Source organism: Trichomycterus rosablanca, chromosome 26, assembly GCF_030014385.1.
Source record: "Trichomycterus rosablanca isolate fTriRos1 chromosome 26, fTriRos1.hap1, whole genome shotgun sequence".
In the NCBI taxonomy this organism is placed as follows: Eukaryota; Metazoa; Chordata; class Actinopteri; order Siluriformes; family Trichomycteridae; genus Trichomycterus; species Trichomycterus rosablanca.
This window is the reverse complement of record NC_086013.1, coordinates 4,535,109-4,563,050: the sequence shown is the minus strand read 5'-3', so window position 1 is coordinate 4,563,050 and position 27,942 is coordinate 4,535,109. Positions and strand designations below refer to the sequence as shown.

General features: G+C 43.3%; 2 protein-coding genes across 3 annotated transcripts; both read right to left on the bottom strand.

Moving 5' to 3' along the window:
- Positions 1 to 883: 883 nt before the first annotated feature.
- aspa (aspartoacylase) lies at positions 884 to 10,764 on the bottom strand. The gene is made up of 6 exons (XM_062988737.1): positions 10,489 to 10,764; positions 7,291 to 7,486; positions 6,154 to 6,247; positions 4,912 to 5,019; positions 2,297 to 2,406; positions 884 to 1,459 (listed from the first exon to the last, which is right to left on the bottom strand). The coding sequence occupies exons 1-6, from the start codon at positions 10,722 to 10,724 to the stop codon at positions 1,262 to 1,264; spliced, it is 942 nt and encodes a 313-aa protein (XP_062844807.1). The 5' UTR covers positions 10,725 to 10,764; the 3' UTR covers positions 884 to 1,261.
- A 1,918-nt stretch (positions 10,765 to 12,682) lies between these two features.
- pho (phoenix) lies at positions 12,683 to 26,684 on the bottom strand. 2 transcript variants are annotated; one of them, XM_062988958.1, is made up of 6 exons: positions 26,482 to 26,684; positions 22,585 to 22,930; positions 21,998 to 22,086; positions 19,014 to 19,068; positions 18,182 to 18,269; positions 12,683 to 12,990 (listed from the first exon to the last, which is right to left on the bottom strand). In XM_062988958.1, exons 1-6 carry the CDS (start codon positions 26,523 to 26,525, stop codon positions 12,944 to 12,946), a joined length of 669 nt encoding a protein of 222 aa, XP_062845028.1. In that variant the 5' UTR covers positions 26,526 to 26,684; the 3' UTR covers positions 12,683 to 12,943. The 2 variants fall into 2 exon arrangements, with proteins under 2 accessions (XP_062845028.1, XP_062845029.1); XM_062988959.1 differs by lacking the exon at positions 18,182 to 18,269.
- Positions 26,685 to 27,942: the final 1,258 nt, after the last annotated feature.

The window sequence follows — 27,942 nt, the reverse complement described above, 5'->3', positions numbered from 1 at the left end:
TACGTAGACATCCCGACTGGCCAATAGCACAGCTGGGGATTCAAACCCTAAAAACAAATCATACAAATCAATATAATTTCCTTTTTTTTGTGCTAATTGCTTCATCCTGATCATGGTCACAGTGGGTACAACACAGCTCATAAATCCACCTAGACTGACCGTACGACTTTCTTTCTTCCTGGTGTTTAGTGGAATAAATAAAGTACTACAGACTAACCCTGAAAGTGCATAAAAACATCAACAATTTTAAAATCGGTAAGTATAAATATAGAGTGGTCGTCTATTATATAGAGCATTTATAGTAATTAGGTCTGGATTTTATACAAATCCATAGAATTGGCATAGAAATTCTATTTTATAAAGTTAGCTTAATATAGAAGTTCTGTAAAATACACTGATCAGCCATAACATTACCACTCACTGTCCATTTTATCAGCTCCACTGACCATATAGAAGCACTGACTATAGTTTATCTGTTTCTCTGCATGCTTTGTTAGCCCCCTTTCATGCTGTTCTTCAATAGTCAGGACCCCCCCAGGACCACTACAGAGCAGGTATTATTTAGGTGGTGGATCATTCTCAGCACTGTACTGACACTGACATGGTGGTGGTGTGTTAGTGTGTGTAGTTCTGGTATGAGTGGATCAGACACAGCAGCGCTGCTGGAGTTTTTAAACACCTCACTGTCACTGCTGGACTGAGAATAGTCCACCAACCTAAAAAATATCCAGCCAACAGCGCTCCATGGGCAGCGTCCTGTGACCGACTCAAACAGCAGCAATAGATGAGCGATCGTCTCTGACTTTACATCTACAAGGTGGACCGACTAGGTAGGAGTGTCTAATAGAGTGGACAGTGAGTGGACACGGTGTTTAAAAACCCCAGCAACATTGCTGTGTCTGATCCACTCATACCAGCACAACACACACTAACACACCACCACCATGTCAGTGTCAGTGCAGTGATGAGAATGATCCACCACCCAGATAAGACCTGCTCTGTGAAGGACAGCATGAAAGGGGGCAAACAAAGCATGCAGAGAAACAGATGGACTACAGTCAGTAATTGTAGAACTACAAAGTGCTTCTATATGGTAAGTGGAGCTGATAAACTGGACAGTGAGTGTGGTTTTAATGTTATGGCTGATCAGTATGAGTGCTGTAAACATGTTTATGATTTGTCTACAATTATTCTAATCCTGTTGTAATTTCACAGTGAAAATAGTAATGATCTGATAAGTGGAAGATTGTAGCTCCGTTGGTTATTGGGAGCTTTTTTTAACCGCGTTGACAGCCAGCGTTTCCCTGCAAGTGGTGACGAAGGCCTGCTGTTTCTCGTAGTAAGCGGCCTCGTTAATAAACGTAGGGTAGACGGGGCCGGCTCCTTCGTATAAAATAGTCCTACCGTCGAAGGTCTGGAACATAGGGTCACCTGGGTTCAGGGGTTCCCAATCACAGTCCTACAGAAGAGCGGAGAACAAGACTTGTATTAATTCCAGCATTATTTATTCAGATACGTACTGATAAAATAATAGAACATTTATTTAATTTGTCCATTTTGGACAGATTTAATTTCCCTGTGCACTCTGGCGACCTCTGCCTGTTACACAACACCCGCCATCACACGCCTCCTCTGACACATAGTCTAGTAAGTTTTTTTTTTTTTTTCTTTATGCAGTTTCTCCCCTTTTTCTCCCTTTTTAGCGCGTCCAATTACCCGATTGCGTCATGCTTCCTCTCCACCAAGGCCGATCCCCGCTCTGACTGAGGAGAACGAACCTAACCCACGCCCCCTCCGACACGTGGGCAGCAGCCGTATGCATCTCATCACCTACACTTTGACGAGTGCGGTGCAGCTCAGCGTTGTGTACGGAGAGACACACCCTGAGAGCACTCTTTTCTCATCTCTGTGCAGGCGCCATCAATCAGCCAGCAGAGGTCGTAATCGCACCAGTCATGAGAGTGAGACCCCATCCGGATTAGTCCCGCCCTTATCTGAACAACAGGCCAGTCGTTGGCAGAGCTGAGATTCGATACGATGCGATACGATGTATTCGAGATCCCAGCTCTGGTTCCAGAGTGTGTTTTTACCGCTGCGCCACCTGAGCGGCCGTCTAGTAAGTTTAATCAGTATTTAAAATAGGTACTTAAGCACTGTATTAATGTTCTGGTATCTTAGCAACCAGAGGTCGGCAGTATGATGCAGGTACGATGAAAAAATGTACTGTTATACGTAGAATTAAACTGTACAGTCAAAACGACCTATCATATAATTGTGAATGAAACAAAACATGTACCTGTAAGTGCGGATGCACCATAGCGTTGATGTTGCCGTTTGTATCTCTTGGGTAATCGACTCTCTCGTGAACCCTGAACACGTCTACACAGCACGCCGGCAACTCCACGCCTTTCAAAACACACAATATAACAGTGAATCATGACAAATTCATTCACAAACATATCTAACAACAATAAGCTAATCGGATAACAGATTCACCACAACAACATAAAGTGTGATTTAAGTAATACATTTTCTTATTTAATAATATATTATACTGTACAATATAGTACACTGGTTTTCTCACACCTCCAAAAACAACAGTGTACGTTGTCTGCTCTACGTTGTCAAGTAAGTTGTGCCATCTGCCCTCAGCCCACTGTCTCCGGTTAGGCTTCAGACCCGTATCCAAGATGTATTCTGCATGTCTTACAGCAGCAAGGCTTCATATTAAGAGAGCGCAGGTCTGGCCTCTTTTTTTTTTTAAGGGAGGGCAGACTGCCATGTCACCCGTACAGTGCCCTTTTAGTAAGTTAGTTAAGATGCGGGACGAGGGAAGTGTTATACTTAAGCAATAGAACACGAGAGGGAGTGTGTTATCGCGAATAACATCACGGCTGTGATTTGGTCGCAGGCACGAGCCGAAGGTGAGTGTTATTCGCGATAACACACGACCTCAAGTGTTCTATTGCTTTTATACAACAGTTTTTACAAAATAAAGAAAGAAAATAAATCAAAGAAGCCCTGAATTTCATATTAAATATGCTTTAATATTGACAATACCTTCCGCCAAAAAGTAGTTCCACAACGAATATAAAGTTTAACACTACAAAGCAGACATCCCAAGTTGCAAAAACTCATTTTAGGGAGGTAAGAAGAAGAAGGCAAGAACCTCAGAAGGGAAAAAAAGAAATAAAAAACCTCTCACACATACCAAAGGATATGGGTAATAACAGAACTCTTAGGAGCTGCTAACTGGTCCATTAAGCTAACTGTTCGCGTTACAAACACATTAAAGTTCCCTACATAGTGCACTAGATTGTGTATCAGATCGCGGATTTATGTTCCCTACATAGTGCACTAGATTATGTATCAGATCGCGGATTTATGTTCCCTACATAGTGCACTAGATTGTGTATCAGGTCGCGGATTTATGTTCCCTACATAGTGCACTAGATAGTGAATTAGACAATTGATTTATGTTCCCTACACAGTGCGCTAGATTGTATATCAGGTAACGGATTTAAACCGCGATCGGGAATAAAGTCTGTGTCGCCTGCGTGCGCGTTTGTGTGCATGAAGCTTGTCGTTACTGGTAACGCATCAGCGGAGTAGTAGTAGTAGTAGTAGTAGTAGTAAGGTTGGAACTACCTGTTGTATAATTCTATACAGGTTGCTCCAAGCCCTGTATAGAAGAGAGGTAAGGGTCAGTTCACCGTTACCTCCCCCAGACCTGTCTTTGAAAATGTGTGGCACAATAAATGACAATGAAGTCCCTTAACTTTTGAGGCGGCTAAGATGTTAAATCAAGCGAGAATTTAAAATTTTTTTATTTGTTTGGGTTGTTACAGTGTAAATCATCAGATTTTCCAAGTTCGAAAAACAGGTCGCAGCACTCTCAGGGAGGCTTTTATCCACAAAAAGAACCGGTGTGGTCCTAACGACATGGAACCTAACCAACTTTCAACAACTATTCCATTCACAGGCACGGCGAGTACCAGGCACGCTGTTCAGGTCTTGGCTCTTGGTGCATTTTTCCGATTGAGAGAACGGGGACAGAGAGTGAGAGCGCATGTAAACACCCGAGGTTGCTTTATGCAACGCGTCCGTGTGAAAGTACTCGGCTATTAGCGCAGTGGTTGCTCAGTGGTTAAGGTACTGCACTAGTAATCAGAAATTGCTGGTTCAAGCCCCACCAATGCCAAGTTGCAACTGTTGGGCCCTTAAGCAAGGCCCTTAAAGTCATCCTGCTTGATCTACACGTTCATACCCGCAGGCCAGGAGAGCAGTAGTAGCTCCGTCCGTTATTAAATTACGTAAGAGATCTTGGCGTCTGTGGAAACCCTATCAAGACTGACGTACTAAGGCCGCTCAGGTGGCGCAGCGGTAAAAACACACGCTGGAACCAGAGCTGGGCTCTCGAATACATCGTATCGAATCTCGGCCACATGAACAACGATCGGCCTGTTGTTCAGACGGGCGGGACTAAGCCGGATGGGGTCTCTCTCTCTCTCATGACTGGTGCAATTACGACCTCTGCTGGCTGATTGATGGCGCCTGCACAGAGATGGGAAAAGAGTGCTGTCAGGGTGCGTCTCTCCGTACACAACGCTGAGCTGCACCGCACTCGACCAAGTGCAGGTGATAAGATGCGTACGGCATGCCGCCTGCGTTACGGAGGGGGCGTGGGTTAGCTATGTTCTCCTCGATCAGAGCGGGGATCGGCATCGGTGGAGAGGAAGCGTGACGCAATCGGGCAAAACTAACGTACTGTAACTGAACTGAATCATTAAGACTCAAGATTCAAAAGATTCACTTGGAATCTTCAGTGGAAGATGTTTGTTTCATAACTGGTCATGGAATCAAATGACACCTTTCTGATTCTTAAGTGCTATTAGCTGTCCTTAGCTTTACCGCTATTAAACAGCTCGATGAAGTCCAGCGCATGCTTCACAATCATCCTCATGGACTCAAAGATATTGCTTCTCAAAACTCCCTGAGGCTGAGGACCCACTTCAAGACCTGAAACACACAACAAACACGTTAAATAGCAGGATGTATCAAATTGCTGGATTTTGCAAGAGAAGGCAACTCCCTTTCCAGTTCCCACAAATCTAGGTCTTTAAACTTTGGGATGGATTGGAGGGCTGATTGTGGGCCAGGTCTTCTTTTCTAACATTAGTACTTGAGCCTTCCCAGATGCTCACTGTCCATTTTATCAGCTCCACTTATCATATAGGAGCACTTTGTAGTTCTACAATTACTGACTGTAGTCCATCTGTTTCTCTACATACTTTTCTTAGTTGGTATCACCCTGTTCTTGAATGGTCAGGACCCCCACAGAGCAGGTATTATTTAGGTGGTGGATCATTCTCAGCACTGCACTGACACGGTGGTGGTGTGTTAGTGTATGTTTTGCTGATATGAGTGGATCAGACACAGCAGCGCTGCTGGAGTTTTTAAATCCCGTGTCCACTCACTGTCCACTCTATCAGACACTCCTACCTACTTGGTCCACCTTGCAGATGCAAAGTCGGAGACGATTGCTCATCTATTGATGCTGTTTGAGTCGGTCATCTTCTAGACCTTCATCAATGGTCACAGGACGCTGCCCACGGGGCACTGTTGGCTGGATATTTTTGGTTGGTGGACTATTCTCAGTCCAGCAGTGACTGTGAGGTGTTTAAAAAGTCCATCAGCGCTGCTGTGTCTGATACCACTCATACCAGCACAACACACACTAACACACCACCACCATGTCAGTGTCACTGCAGTGCTGAGAATGATCCACCACCTAAATAATACCTGCTCTGTAGTGGTCCTGGGGGGGTCCTGACCATTAAAGAACAGCAAGAAAGGGGGCTAACAAAACATGCAGAGAAACAGATGGACTACAGTCAGTAATTGTAGAACTAGAAAGTGCTCCTATATGGTAAGTGCAGCTGATAAAATGGACAGTGAGTGTAGAAACAAGGAGGAGGTGGTTTTAATGTTATGGTTGATCGGTGTATGTTAATATGTGTAAGTTGTTGAAACACCTCAGCATGGTGTTACCATCTATAAAAAGGTCAATCTTTAAATAGTTCAAGTGGGTACCCAGTCAAACCGATGGCGCCACAGCGAAGACTTTGAACGGTTAAATATTTAAGGGCTTACCTACGGGGTGCTTGCCCACTGAGCGTGTGGTGGCGTATTTAAGATGAGGGTGTTCGTTCAGCAGGACCATGCAGCTCTCCGGTGCCATGGCTTTCTAGACAGAAGGTACACCAAAACCGCCTTTAGAGTGCTAACCTCTTCTATAATAAGCATTTGTTTCTATTTTTACTCCATTCTATTTGCATTTAGCATTGCACACTCGCCAGCTACTCAGTCCACTGTTACCAGTCTGAAACTTACCAGGGATCCTAGGTAGTGACTACCGAACCCATGCCACTTGACAGAAAACGCAAGAACAGAAGGGTGCCTACGGCAGCTAAAACTAGAAAACCACTAGTCTGGTAGCTTGTGAATTGACAGGAACTTTAGAGGTCCTAGCACTGAGCCGAGCCTCAGGTATGCATTTAAAGTGGTTTACATTGGCAACCTGCACCTGCTGACCAGCGTGGGTATGGCAAGTCAAGACGTTAGATCTGCGACTGCTATCTGAGCTGGCCTAGCAGCTGCTACCAACCAAACGGCTTCAGGTAATTTGCCGCTTGATAAGATACATATTGGCTGCCACTATTTGCCTTAACATCACAAGACTGCAGGTTCAAATCCTAACAACACCATAGCCACCTGTCCTGTCCTGTCCTGTCCTGTCATGTGACGTTACTTGAACTGCGGTTCAAAAATACCAGGTGTTAGGACACCTGTTAATCCTGCCAGTCATGACCCAAATTGGTGGCGACTTAACCAGCTTGTGGGGGGTCACCCAGTAATCATAAAATAAATGAGATGTAACATATTCTTCACTTATCAGACTCCAAACCTCTGGACCTACTGGGGCTTTGCCCAAGATGTTCCCTGCGCATCATAAAATGTCAGTTAATTGCGTACCTGAGGCTCGGCTCAGTGCTAGGACCACTAACATTCCTGTCATTTGTACTAGCTACCAGGCTTTCTGGTTTTCTAGTTTTAAGCACCAGATAGCTTCCAGGGTTCTGTAGTCACTACCGGTTCTTGGCTGATATGACTGATAACTGTGGACTGAGTAGCTGGCGAGTGAGTTTGTGCTCCCTTATATGGCACGATTCCATAGCATCCATGCCATCTCACAGTTAATCGTATTTTACACATAGCCGAGACGCTTACTTTTATATAATGCACCATCTGAAGGTTGAAGTGGTCTGTCGAGCTCTCCAGGATGAGTGTGGAGCCCATGTTGGATGTAGTATTGTGAAGGTCAAAGATGACGTCGTAAGCGTCCGGGCTTCCCTTTGGCCCGAACATCTGATTGATCTCTTTGGCTCTCTGAACTTCATATGGTTGCCCGTCTCCACCTGGCTTGCTGTGGAAAGCGAGAGACACATGATATACTCTCTGTAAAGTTCCACCATTCGTATCTGTGTTGCAACCTGCCAGTAGGAGACGCTGTTGCAGCAGAAATGAGGTTTCCATTGATAATCATGACAGTGTAGATGACCGATCGGCTTTAAGCATTGCCGAGATTCATACCCCGGACCTCAGCGGTTGAAGGCTTGCATATTTTAGCACTGTGCTAACTGTCGCTCAGAGATGCGACTTGACCAATAGTCCAACTAAGGTTTTTAATGGCTAACACTGTTTATTAAAGTTTTACTGGGTGGGTCAGTAAATTGCTGAGCTAGTTGGAAGCAGCACGCCCATCTTACGCCCTTTAGACCTACGTTACGGCCTATAAACATGAACTCCTGGTTTTTTTATATATACATGACCTCAGTTTTTCCCTACCATTGATTCATCCTGGTCAGGGTTACGGTGGGTCCGGCCTTGGGCATCCACCCTCCTTGTTTCTACACTCACTGTCCATTTTATCAGCTCCACTTTCCATATAGAAGCACTTTGTAGTTCTACAATTACTGACTGTAGTCCATCTGTTTCTCTGCATGCTTTGTTAGCCCCCTTTCATGCTGTTCTTCAATGGTCAGGACCCCCACAGGACCACCACAGAGCAGGTATTATTTAAGTGGTAGATGATTCTCAGCACTGCAGTGACACTGACATGGTGGTGGTGTGTTAGTGTGTGTTGTGCTGGTATGAGTGGATCTGACACAGCAGCGCTGCTGGAGTTTTTAAATACAGTGTCCACTCCTACCTACTTGGTCCACCTTGTAGATGTAAAGTCAGAGACGATCGCTCATCTATTGATGCTGTTTGAGTTGGTCGTCTTCTAGACCTTCATCAGTGGTCACAGGACGCTGTCCATGGGGCGCTGTTGGCTAGATATTTTTGGTTGGTGGACTATTCTCAGTCCAGCAGTGACAGTGAGGTGTTAAAAACTCCAGCAGCACTGCCGTGTCTGATCCACTCGTACCAGCACAACACACACTAACACACCACCACCATGTCAGTGCAGTGCTGAGAATGATCCACCACCTAAATAATACCTGGTCTGTAGTGGTCCTGTGGGGGTCCTGACCATTGAAGAACAGCATGAAAGGGGGCTAACAAAGCATGCAGAGAAACAGATGGACTACAGTCAGTAATTGTAGAACTACAAAGTGCTTCTATATGGTAAGTGGAGCTGATAAAATGGACAGTGAGTGTAGAAACAAGGAGGTGGTTTTAATGTTATGTCTGATCCGTGTATATAGATATACCTACACACAGGAAACTCCAGTTTTCCAGCCATAACATGCAAATAAAAGCGTAGACGAGCTTCGACTCCAACCTTAGTTTTGTGGTAGACGTCTAGACAGGCGAGAGTAAAACTATGTTTAATCACAGTAACCGACCAATAATAAATGGCTACACTGCACTGCAATCTAGACAAATGATGTCATTGTTCCAAGTTAAGTGTGTTAAATAACACACCAGGGAAAAGAAAAGTACACCATGTGGCCAAAAGTATATGGACACCTGGCAATAAGCTTGTTAGACTTGTTAACAGCCTACAATCAATTGGGTTTTGGAGTATGTTTGTGTGGGCGGCACTGTGGCTAAGTGGGTAGCACTGTCGCCTCACAGCAAGAGGGTCCAGGGTTCGATCCTCAGGTGGAGCGGTCCGGGTCCTTTCTGTGTTTCTGAGTTTTCATGTTCTCCCCATGTCTGCTTGGGTTTCCTGAAACTTCTGACCAGAAACTAAGTGAGCCATTTCCTTCCCATAATTCAACCTGCCATGCTTTATCTTATAGGAATGAGGAAGCAGCTATCATGTGTTTAGACGGCACCCGGTTTCGTTTACGCTCTTTGATGGATGATTAATGTCTAGCACAGCTAAACCAAATACCTGCAGTGACAGTTATATCATTACAACTTGTTGGACTGGTTTCAATGGTGCTGCAGGGTATGACTTACAAAAAAATGTACATATCTGTCATTCTTTTATCCTGGTCAGGATCCCTGTGGGTTCAACTGGAAACGGTGGGTGCAAGGCAGGAGGAATCCCTTGCGATCATGTCTGTCTAGACACCCGGCTAGCTGATAGGACCACCGAGATCCGGGTCGATCAGCCATAACATGTTTCTACACTCACTGTCCATGTTATCAACCCCTCTTACCATATAGAAGCACAATTACTGACTGTAGTCCATCTGTTTCTCTGCATGCTTTGTTAGCCCCCGATTATGCTGTTCTTCAATGGTCAGGACCCCCACAGGACCACCACAGAGCGGGTATTATTTAGGATTTAGGTGGTGGATCATTCTCAGCTCTGCACTGACACTGACATGGTGGTGGTGTGTTAGTGTGTGCTGTACTGGTATCGGTAATGGATTACCGATACCAGTACCAACCAGCATCAACCAAAAAGTAGCCAACAGCGCCCCGTGGGCAGCGTCCTGTGACCACTAATGAAGGTCTAGAAGATGACCGACTCAAACAGCAGCAATAGATGAGCCATCGTAGGAGTGTCTAACAGAGTGGACAGTGAGTGGACACGGTATTTAAAAACTCCAGGAGCGCTGCTGTGTCTGATCCACTCGTACCAGCACAACACACACTAACACACCACCACCATGTCAGTGTCACTGCAGTGCTGAGAATGATCCACCACCTAAATAATACCTACTCTGTGGTGGTCCTGTGGCGGTCCTGACTATTGTACAGCAACAGATGGACTACAGTCAGTAATTGTAGAACTACAAAGTACTTCTATATGGTAAGTGTACAAGTACATCTGAGTTATCTAATGGTACAAAATGATCTTTAAGACATAGCCGATGCCCTTTTTTTGCAGTAAAGAGGTCACCACCATTCCAAGTGGATCCAGTGGATCAGCTGACGTGTAACCTAAGATCCTTGGACTCTGGGTGAACTTTCACCAGGGTGTAAATAAAGTACACGAAGTAGAGAACGTGTGTCAGTGTTTACCTGAGGTTTTCTGGAGTGAAGGCTCGGTTCAGGTCGGTATCGATGTACCTGCAGCACTTTTCCACGGCTCTTGGGTTGCACAAGAACGGCTCGATGTGCACTCCGTCCCGGCGGAGCTCCGCGCCGTTCTTCCTCCACATGGACACCAGGGTGACACCGGACATCTCGTTACCGTGTGTACCGCCGAAGATCGCGACTCGCCGGGCTTCGGAGAAGCAACACACCTCCGCGCTCATGTTCGAGCACCTGTAGGAGTTCGGCTGTCAGTGCTGAAGTGCAGGCAGGACTCAGCCGGGGTAAGAACATATTACGTAACAGCCCCAGTTCACTTTAACTCCATATATAAGCACTGGGTTAAGCCTCAGTGGGCGGGGCTAACACAGAATCCACGCCCACTCGCCTGACAAGTAAACAAACCGCTCCGAGCTAGCATGGCTTACCACGGTTGTTTATATTTAGCATATAGCATGTAGCTTAGCACAATTTTTACTTTATTTTTTAATTCAATTTTCACTTAATACATAGAATTGTAAAGCATTCCAGTTCTAATCATGCAGCCTGTTGCTATAAGAAAAGTCTTTCTACACTCACTGTCCATTTTATCAGCTCCACTTGCCATATAGTTATACATACAATTACTGACAGTAGTCCATCTGTTTCTCTGCATGCTTTGTTAGCCCCCTTTCATGCTGTTCTTTAATGGTCAGGACTATCAGGACCACTACAGACCACACATTATTTAGTATTATTAGTTTTTAAATACCGTGTCCACTCACTGTCCACTCCTACCCAGTTGGTCCACCTTGTACACGGTAAGTCGGAGACGATCGCTCATCTATTGATGCTGTTTGAGTCGGTCATCTTCTAGACCTTCATCAGCGGTCACAGGACGCTGCCCATGAGGCGCTGTTGGCTGGATATTTTTAGTTGGTGGACTATTCTCAGTCCAGCAGTGACAGCGAGGTGTTTAAAAACTCCAGCAGCGATGCTGTGTCTGATCCACTCATACCAGCACAACACACACTAACACACCGCCACCATGTCAGTGTCACTGCAGTGCTGAGAATGATCCACCTACTCTATAGTGGTCCTGGGAAAGTCCTGACTATTGAAGAACAGCATGAAAGCAGGCTTAAAAAGTATGTAGAGAAACAGATGGACGACAGTCAGTAATTGTAGAACTACAAAGTGCTCCTATATGGTAAGTGGAGCTGATAAAATGGACAGTAAGTGTAGAAACAAGGAGATAGTTTTAATGTTATGGATGCAAATCCCAAAAAATGTTAGGTATTAAGTTTGATTGTATAATTATTAAAACCAGCAGTTTATAACCATTTTTGTGGAGTAGTTTTCAAACAACAGGCAAATGAGCTAACTACTTATTTACCCACCAACAGGGAGCCCTTTCACAGGTCTGAATCCTCAGGTCCCATGACATTTGAGCTTCTAGAAGGTGACTGTGAGATAATTAAGCCCACTGAGATTCAATCCACTGGTTACCATCAGTGCCAAAGCAACAAACTTGACATTAAAGTGAACTGGTGCACTGGTGAATTCTAGTTCATCTTCATCATCTGTTCCACTTATCCATTCAGGGTCGTGGTGGTAACAGTGCAAGCAAAGAGTCCCAGGCATCTCTCTCCCCTTCCGCTTCTACCAGCTCCTCTGGTGGGATCCCCAGGCGTTTCCATGCCAGCTGGGAGATATAATCCCCCCAGTTGGGCATGCCTGGTATACCTCCAAAGGGAGGTGTCCAGGAGGCATCCTTATCAGATGCCCTTATCAGATCTCCACGCGAAGGAGCAGCGATCCTACTCCAAGCTCCTTCCGTATTGCTGAGCTCCTCACCCGATCAGGTAGAGTATGCCCAGCAACCCGGCAGAGAAAGCTCATTTCGGCCGCTTGTATCCGCGACCTCGTTCTTTCGGTCATTACCCAAAGTTTATGACCACAGGTGAGGATAGGGACATAGATCGACCTGTACATTGAGAGCTTTGCTTTGCTCTGCTCACCTAATGCATAACCCATTCATGTTTGTAATGGGACTGAATGTAACACATAAATTCAGTAATTAGGAGGTGATTTCCAATACTCTTATCTATATAGTGTAAATGAATCCAGTTTATTAAAAAAATCAACTGATCTTAAGAACAGTGACTACAAATGAACTGACAAAACATATACACATACAGTATTTACAGCTGAAAAAATAACTATTCATAATTTATTTGACAAGTTTTCAATACATTCAAAAAATATATACATACACTATCTGACCACAATTATGTAGACCCATAACTATAAGCTTGTCGGACATTCTACTCCAAAACAATAACCATTAACATGGAATTGACAGTCCACAATATGTCATACTATGTCATGTGTCAGTCCAAAGGGCCATCTGAAAAAACAGACACTGATAGTGGATGAGAGGGCCTGGCTCAGAACCAACCTTCTAATTCAGCCCAAGGGATTTGAATGGAAATGAGGCTCTTGCCAAACCTGAAAAAACAAAGTTTATTTAATATAAATAACTATAAATATCTGCATAAAATTTAGTTAGAGGGGTGTCTACAAACTTTTGACCATACAGTTTGGCACATATTCTTCCTAGTTTCGGGTAAAATGTACACAACTCGCAATGTACAGGTAATTAATAAAACATATACAAATATGTCCATGACGACAAGCATTTTATTTATTTATTTATTTTGGGTCGTGCTCTTGGTTAGTTCATACTTGTCCGGTTTAGCAGATAAAAGCATTGTGTCCAGTTCTGAGATCTCCTAGGGCTGAAATACTGTCTACAGTAGCAAGAGACTTGTAATTAAAAATACTTCAACTGCTCTCAATCGAATCCATTTCTCTGCCCAGTGTTCCTTCTCTACAGTATTAGCATCCAATAATAATTTATTTCATAAAACTGAAATACTGTCTCAGTTCTTCTAGTGTTCTCAGTGTTGTGGTTTCTTTTTCTTTAATACTGCTTCTAAAGGTTTCATCTGAGAAGAACTATCCTGGCATACATCATAGACATCCAAGTCATTTTCCGATCGCCTCTTCTTTTTCTTCTTCTTTTTGCCAGGTACAGATTCTACAGGTACGCTACTTTCAGAACCCATACTTTCAGATGGTACGTTGGATGGCAATTGAACCCAGCTAGAATCCAAAATTGATCCATCATCCGTGTCTCGCTTTTTCTTCTTTTTCTTGTTGGGACATGGCAGTCCACCAATACCAGTCTCTTCATGAATCTCCTGAACCGTTTCTGTAGCGGTAGTCTTGGCCGGACTAGACTCTAAATCCACAGTTTCCATGGTGTCCCAAACCTCCTCTTGGTGCTTCTTTTTTTTCTTCTTCTTCTTTTTGGAAGTGAACGAATCGTCTGCCTGTAAACAAACCAGTGGCGGGATTTCAACAGTGGCTGGAATATCAGAGCTACCTTTCAAGGTTTCTTCAAGGTTCTCTTTATGTCTATGCTTCTTCTTTTTCTTCACTGTGATCTCAATGGTACCATGACCCGACTCTGACTCTTCAGCATTCTGCAAAGTGACCACATCAGGCAAGTCTCTTTTCTTTTTCTTTAAAGGTTTAGAACCATCAGATAGGATGAGACCTTTTCTAGACTCTCCATGATCCTCCAAGTCCGGTTGCCTAACTAGAGGATTCTTGCTATCGGTTCTTCTAAATTGTTCAGGTTCCTCAGTTACGGAGAAATGGTCCAAGGATAGGGAAGACTCCTGCACGTCCTGCACAGATTGAATATGCTTGTCCTTTTTCTTTCTTGTCTTTGTTACCATTAACTGTACTTCAGAGTCCTGGTCAACTGGTTGGATTTCAATTGAGGTTTCTTCAAGACTCCTGGATGGATGTCTCATCACAGTTTCAGCAATACCATGGCCGTGCTTGTCCTTTTTCTTTTTTTTCTTTGCCTTTCTTCCACAGTCTTCAATCGATTGTGCTTCTGAGTCCAGGTTCACTGGCTGGAATTCTGTACTGGCTGGTATTTCATGGTTATCCTTTATGGGTTCTTCAAAGATCTTAGATGGATGCCTTTCTCCTCCAAAGTCCTCTGTAAGTAACTCCTTCTTCTTTCTCTTTTTCTTTACAGTTAAGGGTTCAGTGGTACCACCTGGCTCTGACTCTTTAGCTCTCTGGGAAGTGACCATATCATCAGACAAGTGTCTTTTCTTTTTCTTTGGTGGTTTAGAACCCTCAGGTGGCATGAGATCCTTTCTAGACTCTCTGTGAACCTCTAAATCCCAGCAGTCTGGTTGCCTAACGTCAGGATTCCTGTCATCGGTTCTTCTAAATTGTTCAGGTTCATCAGTTGTGGACGGCAAACGTTTAAAGGCTATGGAAGGTTCCATACTTGTACCCTCACTGAGGGATTGAATGCGCTTGTGTTTTTTCTTCTTTTTCTTTGCCTTTACTTCATAGTCCTGGTCCACTTGCTGGATATCAATTGAGGTTTCTTCAAGACTCCTGGATGGATGTCTTGTGTTGGTGATTTGTCCACCAAAGTCCCCTGTCGATACATCTTGCTTCTTTCTATTTACATCTACGGTTTCATCGATACCATGGCCATGTTTGTTCTTTTTCCTTTTTTTCTTTGCCTTTCTGTCTCCAGTAGATTGCGCTTCAGAGTCCTGGTTCACTGTACCGACTGGTATTTCATGGTTATCCATTAGTGGTTCCTCAAGGTTCTTAGATGGATGCATTTCTTGGCCAAAGTCCTCTGTAAGCAATTCCTTCCTATTATTCTTTTTCTTTGGAGTTGTGATCTCAGAGGTATGATGCCCTGGCTCGGACTCTTCAGCTCTCTGGGAAGTGACCATATCATCAGACACGTCTCTTTTCTTTGTTTTCTTTTTCTTCTGTGGTTCAGAGGCATCAGATTGCATGAGATCTCTGCCAGCCTCGGTGCAAACCTCTTTTCCCTTGAGATTCCTGCTAGCTCCAGAAATATGTTCAAGTCCCTCAGAAGCTGGACCTGTTTCCTCACTGAGCTTGGACATCAAGTGAACATGCTTGTCCTTTTTCCTCTTGCTTTTTGTCTTTATTTCACAGGCTTCAGTCAACCGTGCATCAAAGTTCTGGTCCATTGGTTGGACTGCCATACTAACAGTCAAGGGTTCCTCATGGTTCTCCAATGGAAATCTAGACGCCGGGACAATCTCTTTCTCGTGCTGTTCTTCATCAATGTATTCTGCAAATACCCCTTGCTTGATTGACTTCACAGCTTTGGTTTTAGTGATACTACAAGCTGAATCTGACATTTCTGTCCAATTAAGATCATCATCAGAGGAAACTCCTTTTTTTGCTTTCTTTTTCTTTTTTTTTAGTGGTTCAGAAGAATCGAATGAACCGAACTCTCCTCCAGTTTCACTGCAAGCTTTAGCACTGCTGCTCAAATGTTCCAAAGCTGGGTAAAGTACCTGTATACCCTCGTCTGAACCTGGTTCTTTAGTCAAGAGGGACATTGAGTCAATCTGTCTTTCCTTTTTTCTACGTTTCTTTGCTTTGACTTTAGATACTTCAACAGATTGTGTATCAGAGACCTGGTCTGCCTGTAGAGCTAGACCATTTACTTGTTGGATTTCTAACCTGATGGGGACATCACAGCTGCCCTGATTGAGTTCTGATTGATAATCAGATGGTTGTCCATCTGGTTTCCGGTTCTCAATACCTTTGGTTTCAGTGTTACTATATGTTGGCAATTCTGTGTTCTGCAAGTATTTTCTCTTTGATTTCTTCTTCTTTCGTATTCCAGAACAATCAGATGGGATGCTATCTTTGCTACCTTCTCTTAAAGACTCCGAACTGCTGCCCTGTTGACTACCTTCACGGTTCAATCCAGGACTAGAATGCTCGGTTCTTGTGAGCTGTTCAAGGCTCTCAGCTACAGACAACGAACATTCAGAAGCACTTTGAGGCCCTTCAATGAGCTGATTCGCTGATCGAACTTGCTTGTCATTTTTCCTCTTTTTCTTTGCTTTTATTTCACAAACTCCATCAGCCTGTGGCAAGGGGGCTGTCGGTTCCTCCTCAGCTTCTTTACCTTTGTTCTTTTTTCTTGTTTCCCAGGATTTAAAATGCAAATTTGGAGCCATATCAGGCCAAGTTGATAGTTGTTGATCTTGACGAAGCTCAGATTCTCCAGTCGTTTTACGTTTTCTCCTTTTCAGGAAACTAATTCCACCAAAATTAAACAACGGACTCTCTGCTGCTTCAGTCTCTTTGTCTGGTACTTTCTCGACCGAGAGATCATCCTTACTAGGACTTGATCCATGTGCCTTCGATTCAGATGGCTGTGAGGGATTATTACATGGTAGATCATTATTTGGACCTTGTTTTGGGCTTTCTTCCTCAGCCTGATTGATCTCTCCGGCTTCTGGTGAGTTGTTGGATGGTGTAAACCTTTGTAACTCAGAGTATTCAGATGTGTCCGACTCAGAATGAAGTATGCTTTCTGAATGTTTGTTATTCTTTTTCTTCTTCTTATGCAGCACATTTGAAGGACTGGCCTCCACCTTGAGGTCAGTCTGATTCTTCGGTTTTTCAAAAAGATCAGGATTACAGTTCGTATCTTCCAGAGCATCAAAGCAGACTACCTCATGAATCTCTGCCACGTTGTCTGGCAGACTGACAGTTTTCTTTTTAGGGCTTGACGGATCAGTTGATTGCACCTCTTTCTCATCATGTACTTCAGTGTCTTCTAATTCTTCCATTGGAACAACCTCCACCTTCTGGGTCTGCTGAGCAGAACCCTGAACTACCCTTGGAGAATCGTCTTGCAAAGACTCTATACTTACATCCTTGATAAGTTCTCGCTGCTGTTTATTTTCCCCACTTGGTAAGACACATTCAGAAGCTTCTTCTACATCTGTATCGTCACGCAAATGTAGCACTGATTGGACATTCTCGATCTCTTCTATCTTTGCTTGTAATCCATGACCTTCAGTGCTTTGTGGTTCAGAGATCTGATTTGCTTGTGGAGGTGGACAGCTACCCATTATGGACTCTCTAACATTCTCAGAACTAATGAAGTCCACAGTTTCACTTTTATCCGTATCAAGATCTGACTCACTGCAGTTTCCAATTCGAACCTCCTTTAATGGAGTGGACACCATCCTTTCAACAGTTCGATTCCTCAGGTCTTCAAAAAGATCCTGTGAACTACTGTCCTCATCTTCCAGTTCATGATGCATATCTGATATGCCTGATTTTGTCTGTCCGGTACCCTTGAGGTTCTCCAAACCTACTTTGTCCTCGCAATTTTGGTTCATCAAGCGTGGCAACTGTGTCTCATCGATCACGGTTTCGTCATCTGATTCGCTTACCATGTTCTCAGAAGGCTGGATAGGTTCTTCAGCTGGATGCAAACCTATGGATTGTGTGCACGTGGCTAACACTGCCAGATGTTTCTCACTGTTCTCCTCCTGTTCAGCGAGGAGAGATTGGATGAAAGAAGATTCCGAGGAAGAAACCAGAGGGGGAGAATGACAAGTTATAGATTTCTGGCTCTGCCTTTTGTCTGACTGAGGTTTTTCAATATCAGATGAGCTGCTGTCATCATGTGTATCTTCTTCAGACTCGGTCAAGCCTTTAGCCACTTTCGAAGCTGGAGCGTTCTTACTTTTCTTTGGATCCTTCTTAACTTTTCCCTTTTGACGTATTTTACTTTTCTTACTGCTGTCTTTGGGTGCCGGTATCATGTTGGTGTGTAGCCATGCTTCTCTGTGCTTATTGTGGGCTACAGGAATAAAGCAATGCATGTCCTAAAGAACCAAAAAAATCAAACATAAAGAGTAAAGAACAGAAGTTTTCTTGCAGAAAAGAAACATTAAACATGTTAAAATTAAAAATGTTGCTGGTTTAAGCCCCATTACTGCCAGGTTATCACTGTTGGACCCTTGAGCAAGGTCTTTAACCCTCAATTAGAGGGTTAGATAGATCGTATACTGCTTTGCTCAGATGAATTATGTAGTCCAGACAGCTTTAAAAAGCACCATCGTAGGGCGCCCAGGTGGCGCAGAGGGATATTCCACTGGCACACCAGCACTGGGATTCTGGACTCTGCTACCGGTCGATTGGGTGCCCCCTAGTGGAAAAAATTGCCCAGTAGTCTGCTGGGTGGAAAAAAACTGACTAGTTGCCTGAAGAACCTGTACAGATGTGGGAATCAGCAAGTGACTACATTTGCAAGACTGGCCTCACACGTGAATCCACCAAAGAATGGAACGAATAAGACAGGGTCGGTGGACGTGCGGGGTCCCCAGTAGCAAAAGACCATCCAGGTGGTCAATCAAACCTCTAGATGAATTTGTAAAATCAGTGGTCCCCAACCACCGGGCCGCAGACCGGGTCGCACAGAAAGAATAAATAATTAGAGATCGCCTCAAAAGTAATGAAAACACTGCACTTTAAAGGGTGTTATTGTATCCAATCGCCACTAGGTGAGAGCAGCATCTCATTTGTGAGTAGTACAGTTATTCTAATTTAAATCTTCCACAAATACATACCACTGTTTGGATATCAACGTCATCATTGTACTCCTGCAGTTTGTCGCTCAGCAACCTGAAAAGTGTGAAAAGTCACAGTTTAATAGCCATAATTTTACCAAAAAATGTCTTATTAATAAACCCTGGTCCACAGCTTGGAATCCAACTCGAAGGCTCCAGATCTTGGTGCTGGTAAGCAAGCACATTATACGACAGCTCCACCCGGGCAGCCACTATTTTTTTTATTTTACTGATTTTATTCACTTACAAACAGTGTCCATTTATTTTTGGCCATGTTTGTTCTTCTGCATGGTTGTCTAACAGGCTACAAATATAATGCAACTTAACAAGACCACATATACTATAGAGCTCCTATAATCCAAGCTCCTTCCATGGCTTCGTCCATCACCAGATTAAAAAAAAAAATCAATAGAAGTTTCTGGAAGACCTAGAGCAAAGTCATTGAAATACATCTACCAGTCATCCCATAAAGAAAGGAAATTAAGAGATGTCTATCCTTCAGAAAATAAGTGGACCTTTCTGGAAAGTTCTAGAGCACAGTCAATAAAGTACATCCCCCACAGCCATCCATTCAATAAAGGGAAGATGAACTTTCAAAAGATTGTTGGATCTTTCTGGAAAGTTCTAGAGCACAGCCAATAAAGTACATCTACCAATCATCTCTTAAAGAACAGAAAGACGAGCTTTCAAAAGATAATTGGACATTACTGGAAAGTTCTAGAGCACAGTCAATAAAAAACATCCAACATAGTAATCCCTTATACAATGAGAAGATGATCATTCAGAAGATCATTGGACCTTTCTGGAAAGTTCTAGAACAGGGGTCTCAAACTCATTTTCACCGAGGGCCACATCAGCATTATGGTGGCCCTCAAAGGGCCGATTGTAACGTATTCTGCTGTGATTGCAGTCTGTTGTTTTTCTTGGAGGCTAAATTCTGCATTTATATTGTCCTACTTTACCACAGACACGGCCTCATAACACAAGAGACGCACCGGTTTTTCTTCCTGAAGCACAAACTTGTTTTCACTTTCATTAAATTTCCTCCTTATGCTTAATTTTCTTAATTATCTTCTTGTACATTTTAGGATCATGTGTAAATATGTGTAACATCATCTACTGGCAGGCTGTGTCACTTTGCAGGTCACAAAATCAGCGTGCATTTTGAAAGATGCAGTTTGTTTAGGATTTTACAGTGTATTTTTAAGACAATCATTCTGCCCTCACTAATAGTGTATCCCCCTTGCTCAGCTAGACAGACAGACAGACAGACAGACAGCTCCCTTCAGAATACAGTCGGTTTTATTTGCTTCCCAGCTGTGTGATACACTGTGTGCACCAAAATGAAGTAAAAATACAAACAATAAAGAACTTAATACAGTAAAAAGCACACAGCTGTAGTCAAGTGTTACATCTGGTACAATATGAGCTTTAACCAAACGTAAAATAGCGCTAACGAGTTAAAATTTTGTGTAAAGATACTAATTGCTATAGTAACGGTAACAATTGTATTTAATTATGGTAAATTTGTAACTAAAACGCTGTGATATACTCACTAAACATTTACAAACAACTGAGAATATAAACGCCACTACTTACAGACGATGCTTTGGTATTATATTGCAAGATAATTATTTGTATTTATTTATTATTGTTTATGTTACTGACTACGCTACCCCGCATTCTTTTGCAGTAAAAGTCACATGGCTACTCAACGAGGTCAAAGTTAGTTGCCATGACTACGATGTCAGCAGTTGCCGGTTAAAGGCGCAGGACTCCCATTAAATTATAAGCGCGTCTCTGTAACGACTCGAACCATCACAACAATCATACAGTCGTTTAAGCTCTCGCGGGCCACATAAAATGACGTGGCGGGCCGGATCTGGCCCGCGGGCCGTGAGTTTGACACCCCTGTTCTAGAACATCCACCATAGTAATCCCTTATACAATGAGAAGATGATCTTTCAATGGACCTTTCTGGAAGGTTCTAGAGCACGGCCAATTACTGATTATCTCTTAAAGAACAAGAAGACGAGCTTTTAAAAGATAAGTGGACCTTTATGGAAAGTTCTAGAGCACAACCAATATGGTACATCCACCATAGGCATCCCTTAAACAATGGGAAGATGATCTTTTTAAAGATTGTTGGAACTTCCTGGAAGGTTTTAGAGCACAGCCAATGAAGTACATCCACCAGTCATCCCTTATCCCACGAGAAGATGATCTTTCAGAAGATCATTAGACCTTTCTGGAAAGTTCTAGAGCAAAGTAAATAAAGTACATCCACCATAGTCATCCCTTTAAACAAGAAGATGATCACTGGACTTTTCTGGAAAGTTCTAGAGCAAAGTCAGTGAAGTACATTCATCAATCATCCCTCAAAGAACAGAAGGACGAGCTTTCAAAAGGCAATTAGACCTTTGTGGAAAGTTCTAGAGCACAGCCAATGAAGTATATCCACCATAGTCATCCCATATACAACGAGAAGATGATCTTTCAGAAGATTATTGGAGCTTTCTGGAAAGTTCTAAGGTACAGCACAGTACATCCACCAGTCATCCCTTTAAACAGGAAGATAATCACTGGACTTTTCTGGAAAGCTCTAGAGCAAAGTCAGTAAAGTACATTCATCAATCATTCCTCAAAGAACTTAAGGATGAGCTTATCAAAAGATAAGTGGACCTTTCTGGAAAGTTCTAGAGCAAAGCCAATATGGTACATCCACCATAGGCATCTCTTACACACTGGGAAGATAAACTTTCAGAAGATCATTGGACCGTTCTGGAAAGTCCTAGAACACAGCCAACTGGTGGCTCTGTTTCTCATCAACCAATTACCACTTATTTATTATAATTTGTTTGTAATATTTTGTACCCTTTGTACAATCCCACTTTTCCGTCACCAAACTACTCAAACCTCATGAAAACAGATAAAAAACAATTCAACTCTACATCTAGTTTAAGCCAATTTAAAGTTAAACTCACGGAGGCCAAAGCAAATGTGGACTACTCCTTTCTTCTTGTCCTTCGCTAAGTTTCTTCACGCATTTGAAGAACCCTCCGACCTCTGCATTCTGACAGAAGCAAATAGAAAAAAATATTAATTCATTCAACATTTACTTCAACAAATCAAACTATTGTGTCGAATACCCCATTCCAAAACCATGGGCTCATTTTTAACAGCCTCCTTTCTTATGGGAATCCACAAGATTTCGAAGTGTGTCTGTGGGAGGTAGAACGCTGAAGGTAGACGAGAAGGTCTGGCTCACAAAGTTGGAATATTCTGTATTTTATACCCTGTTAGCAGTCAGTCTGGCTAAAGCACTTGAATTTAATAATTAGGAGGGGTGCCCATGGTTTTGGAATGGGATTTCCATATAGTGTATGGTCATATAGTGTATCTCCCTGTTGGACACCTGGCCAGGTCAATAGCACAGCTGAGAATCCAACTAGAGAAACCTCAAAAGAAAATGTTGCGAAATGCCCTACCAGAGATTTGAAGGCTGTGGTGGATTGGGGTGTCCAACAACTTCATGGTGCCCCTAACAAAGACCCACCCAACAGTTACTCACCACCAAAATTTGGTTCTTTGAGACCGACAGCCTTCCAGAGCGAGACTCCAGAAATGAAAACGAAGCTCTTCGTGCAATCGTCACTGGGCGACTGCCACCTTTCTGTAGGCGTGACGAAAACGCCTGGTATAGGCTGCTGAGGTCGACATCACTGCTGTCACTACCGGAGTCTCTCTTGGGTACAGCATTCAGTCTGTCCTCCACATGCCGGGTGTCACCTTTATCGCTGGCTTCTTCATCGTCTGATTCCTGACCGATCCTTGGTCTTTCTGATGAGCGGTGTCTTTTGGCTGTTCTCTTGGCTGAAGTGACAGACTGAGTCACAAACAAGCTGTCGCCTGAGTCGCTGTGGAAAAAGTTCGGACAGAAAACAAAGAAAATAAGTATCATCATATCTACATTATGGACAAAAGTATAGGGACACCCTTTCTAATTATTGAATGCTATTGAATGAATTCCTAACAGGAGTAATAAATCAATTACATAAAGGAGAGTATAGCTTAAAAAAAAACACATAGCGATCACTCTACATTAACACCATTTGTTTTTGAAACAGGATGTCCAACAAGCTCATAGTCAGACGTCCGGACTGTGGTAAACCTTGGAAAATACCACTGGTCCCTAATGCCAGCTGCAAATCAGCATGGCATTACATAAACACTGGGTTTAAAAGACAAAATAAGGGGACCTTGTTGTTTCTACACACACTGTCCATTTTATCAGCTCCACTTACCACACAGAAGCACTTTGTAGTTCTACAATTACTGACTGTAGTCCACCTGTTTCTCTTTCATGCTGCTCTTTAACGGCCAGGACTCTCCCAGGACCACTACAGAGGGTGTTGGATCATTCTCAGCACTGCAGTAACACTGACATGGTGGTGGTGTGTTAGTGTATGTTGTGCTGGTATGAGTGGATCAGACACAGCAGCGCTGCTGGAGTTTTTAAACACCTCACTGTCACTGCCAACCAAAAATATCCAGCCAACAGCGCCCCGTGACCACTGATGAAGGTCTAGAAGATGACCGACAGATAGATGAGCAATTGTCTCTGACTTTACATCTACAAGGTAGACCAACTAGGTAGGAGTGGACAGTAAGTGGACACGGTATTTAAAAACTCCAGCAGCGCTGCTGTGTCTCATCCAATCATACCAGCACAACACACACTAACACACCACCATGTCAGTGTCAGTGCAGTGCTGAGAATGATCCACCACCCAAATAATACCTGCTCTGTGGTGGTCCTGTAGGGGTCCTGACCATTTGAGAACAGCATGAAACCCAAAATCTTTGAAACTCAACGCCCTTCATTGAGAAATTTGTACCATTAAACTCAACGTTTCCCCTAAACGCAATGTTTGTGCGACTGCTGCTTTGTTCAGCACTTGGCTTGAGCGGTGTAGTAAAACGTCATCAAAGTGCGAATATGAGACGAATCTGCATTTGTGTGAAATAACGGTCGAATCCAGTCTGAAAGCGTCCACATGTATCTGTGTTTATCTGGATTTTCCTCACTGTTTCACTTTTAAACTTGTGTTACAGCTCGGAGTGCTGAGAAATTGTAAGAATCAGGTTTTCCGAGAGTCTAAAACGCTTATCATTAAAAAAAAAAAAAAAAAAAAAAAAAGCTTAATGTGACATCTATTTTTTCCCACTTTTTCCCCCAATTTTTCTCCCCTAATCTAGTCATGTCCAATTACCCTGATTGTGTCCTCCATACTGATTCGACCCTTTGCTCGGCTGACTGAGGATGCCACTCAACTGACTTGCGCCCCCTCCGGCACGCATTCAGTACAGACTTGCATTTTTCACCTGCACGAGCCGAGTTCATACACTGACGGGCACTGTGCACGGAGGGTCACACCCCCCCTCAATGTTATTCCTCAGCCCTGTGCAGGCGCCATCAGTCAGCCAGCAGGGGCTGCAGTTGCACCAGTTATGAGGACCTATGCTCCGACTACCCCTAACCCATACCTGTCAAGTTTTGGATTTAAAAATAAGGGAAATTTTCCGCTGCGCGCTTCGAGCCGTCCCACCAGCCCAACCGAGGTTCAGTATCCCTTACATTTTAAGACAGGTTTACAAGAAATCTAAAATAACCACCTGTGAACCACTTACAAACTGCAATTAGATGATCAGAATCTGATAGGCCTACCTTTGTTGACACTGAAATGCTGTGGACATTCCTACATATGTAATTCTTATAATACAGCCTAAATGAAAACACAGTTACAAACCTTACAGAATGCATAACTCTGCCCCATCCTGCTCCTCTTTAGAAAGGTAAATTCGATGTCCCATTTCTCTAGATATTTACATGCAGTCTTTACTTTTTTGGCAGGAATGCCCTCTCTCTCCTTGCATCCATCCATCTCTCCCTGTTCCAGGTTTGTTCCCGCTGTCCGCACTAACCTCTTGAGAACTGCCACTTGCAGCAGCCTGGGTGGCAGTTCTCACGAGGTTAGTGACATTTCAGTTTGGAGAGGCACAGGAATGTTTTTTAAAATTATAATTAGTGATGGGAATTCCAGCTCTTTTTAGAGAGCCGGTTCTTTTGGCTCGGCTCACTGAAAAGAGCCGGCTCTTTCGGCTCCCAAGTGGCTCCTTAGATTTTTTTGTTCAAAAAAAAAAAAGCAGCTTCCAGGTATTTGTAAGTCTTTAGCGAAGATCCTGTTTCTCCTTCTGTTTTCATCTGCCCTGTTTTTTTGAAAAGATTCTCTTTGAGGGGACAGATGTTGCTACATTACACAGTCTATGTGCCATCACATGTATAAGATGTGGGTAGACTGAATACACCAGTTCAGTGGGTCTGTAAAAGGGGCTCCTCGTGTCCAAACTTTACTGTTTCCTCGCACTCATGTTCCTCACCTTTCCAGCGTGTAATGTCTGCGTATGTAAAGCGCAATGTCAAACTTCATCAAGTTTTCTCTCTCTCTCTCTCTCTCTCTCTCTCTCTCTGTCCTGTTCGTGTGCACACCGCTACGCATCTTGACCAATCATGTGCGGCTTTAACAGAAAAAAAACCCGGGAAAAAAAACCGAATGTATCCCGTCGTTCACTTTAAAGAGCCGACTCTTAGAGCCGGATCGTTCGCGACCGACCCATCACTAGTTATAATATAATACGGGAAATTTACGGGAAAATACTAATACGGGAGGACGGCGGGAAAGAGGGGTAAAATACGGTAGTTTCCCGGCCAAAACGGGAGACTTGACAGGTATGCCCTAACCCGGAACAACAGCCAAACGTTGTTCATGCTGCCGCCCAACCCAGTCGGAAAGGTAGAGCTGAGTTTCGATACGATGTATCCGGAACCCCAACTCTGGTGAGCTAGCGTACTTTACCGCTGCGCCACCTGAGCGACGCTTAATGTGACTTAATGTATTAAAAGAATGACATAGAAGCACTAAACGGCTCTTAATTATAACTGCTCATGAGTTCTCGCCACTAATTAAGAAGCGTAAGAAAAGTGTCAAAAACAACCCCATTATTTTACATTAGCCTGAAATATATGCAGTTCCACCGGACCATGGAACGCATTAACAGTTTTCACATACATCCTTATGGGAAAAAATACCTTAAGACTCAACGCCACTCCCAGAACCAATTGACGCTGAGGTTCATGGTACTACTGTATTACATTATGAGTTTTACATTACATTACTTTACGTGTCAACCTGGGTCCCAGCTGCTTCTTATTTATAAAGGACCTGTATTTGGTTGTACTTTTTTGATGGGTGCAGACAGACTAGTCCTATTTATGTGGGCACAGAAGTCACCAGTTACAGTCAATAATAATAACATTTACTTACAACAGCTTCTCCACTGATCTGATCAATCCGATTAGTGTATATAACTAACTCCCATCATACTTATGACTGTTAAGCGTTCTCACCTGTCCGATTGAGATGCTGCACTCTTCTGAGCAGAGTTTAACATGTTCTCCGTACCTCCAGATTCACCTCACCGCATATCGAACAACCTACATGCTACATTAAGTATCGGAGACGGATCCGATTACTCTCTGCACTAATAATTCTACTGTAGAAGCCAAACTATTGGATTGAACTAATGTAAACAAATACAGACTTCAAAACACACGAGGGTTCAACGTGGTGGCTAACATAGAAAGTAGGAAGCTGAACCGGGTTTGGGCGGGACTAAGCGCTGTGACGCGGTTAGACTGGCCAATCACAGCATCACGAGACGTTTTCGAGCTAAATTTATTTAATAATTCTATAAACTGTTGAGTTATATATATATACACACACACTGATCAGCCATAACATCAGCTCCACTTACCATATAGAAGCACTTTGTAGTTCTACAATTACTGACTGTAGTCCATCTGTTTCTCTACATACTTTTTAGCCTGCTTTTAGCCTGTTCTTCAATGGTCAGGACCCCCACAGGACCACCACAGAGCAGGTATTACTTAGATGGTGGATCATTCTCAGCACTGCACTGACACTGACATGGTCCTGGTGTGTTAGTGTGTGTTGTGCAGCGCTGCTGGAGTTTTTAAACACCGTGTCCACTCACTGTCCACTCTATTAGACACTCCTACCTAGTTGGTCCACCTTGTAGATGTAAAGTCAGAGACGATCGCTCATCTATTGCTGCTGTTTGAGTCGGTCATCTTCTAGACCTTCATTAGTGGTCACAGGACGCTGCCCACTGTTGGCTGGATATTTTTGGTTGGTGGACTATTCTCAGTCCAGCAGTGACAGTGAGGCGTTTAAAAACTCCAGCAGCGATGCTGTATCTGATCCACTCATACCAGCACAACACACACTAACACACCACCACCATGTCAGTGCTGAAAATGATCCACCACCTAAATAATACCTGCTCTGTGGGGGTCCTGACCTTTAAAGAACAGGGTGAAAACAGGCTAAAAGGATATGCAGAGAAACAGATGCACTACAGTCAGTAATTGTAGAACTACAAAGTGCTTCTATATGGTAAGTGAAGCTGATAAAATGCACAGTGAGTGTAGAAACATGGCTGATCGGTGTATCTCAGCTTGACTTTGTAAAAGAACGCCATCTAAAGTCACACTATTTTGGTTACACCAGTCAATAGAAAACATAACGGATAGCAAATCTGAATCGTAGTGAATGCTGCATGGCTCTGTACGCATCATGTGATTCCTAGTGGTGTTAAACTCGGTTCATTTTATTGACTCGGGTTAATGAGTCACTCAGTAATGTGATCCGGTTCACTTGAGTCACTTGAGTCCACCCACCACCCGTCTAATAAATAAAATTATTTTAATTTTTATTTCTTACACCAAAAAACAAACAAGCATAACTTAAACACAAATAACAACAAATGGAACGCATAGGATCCGAGT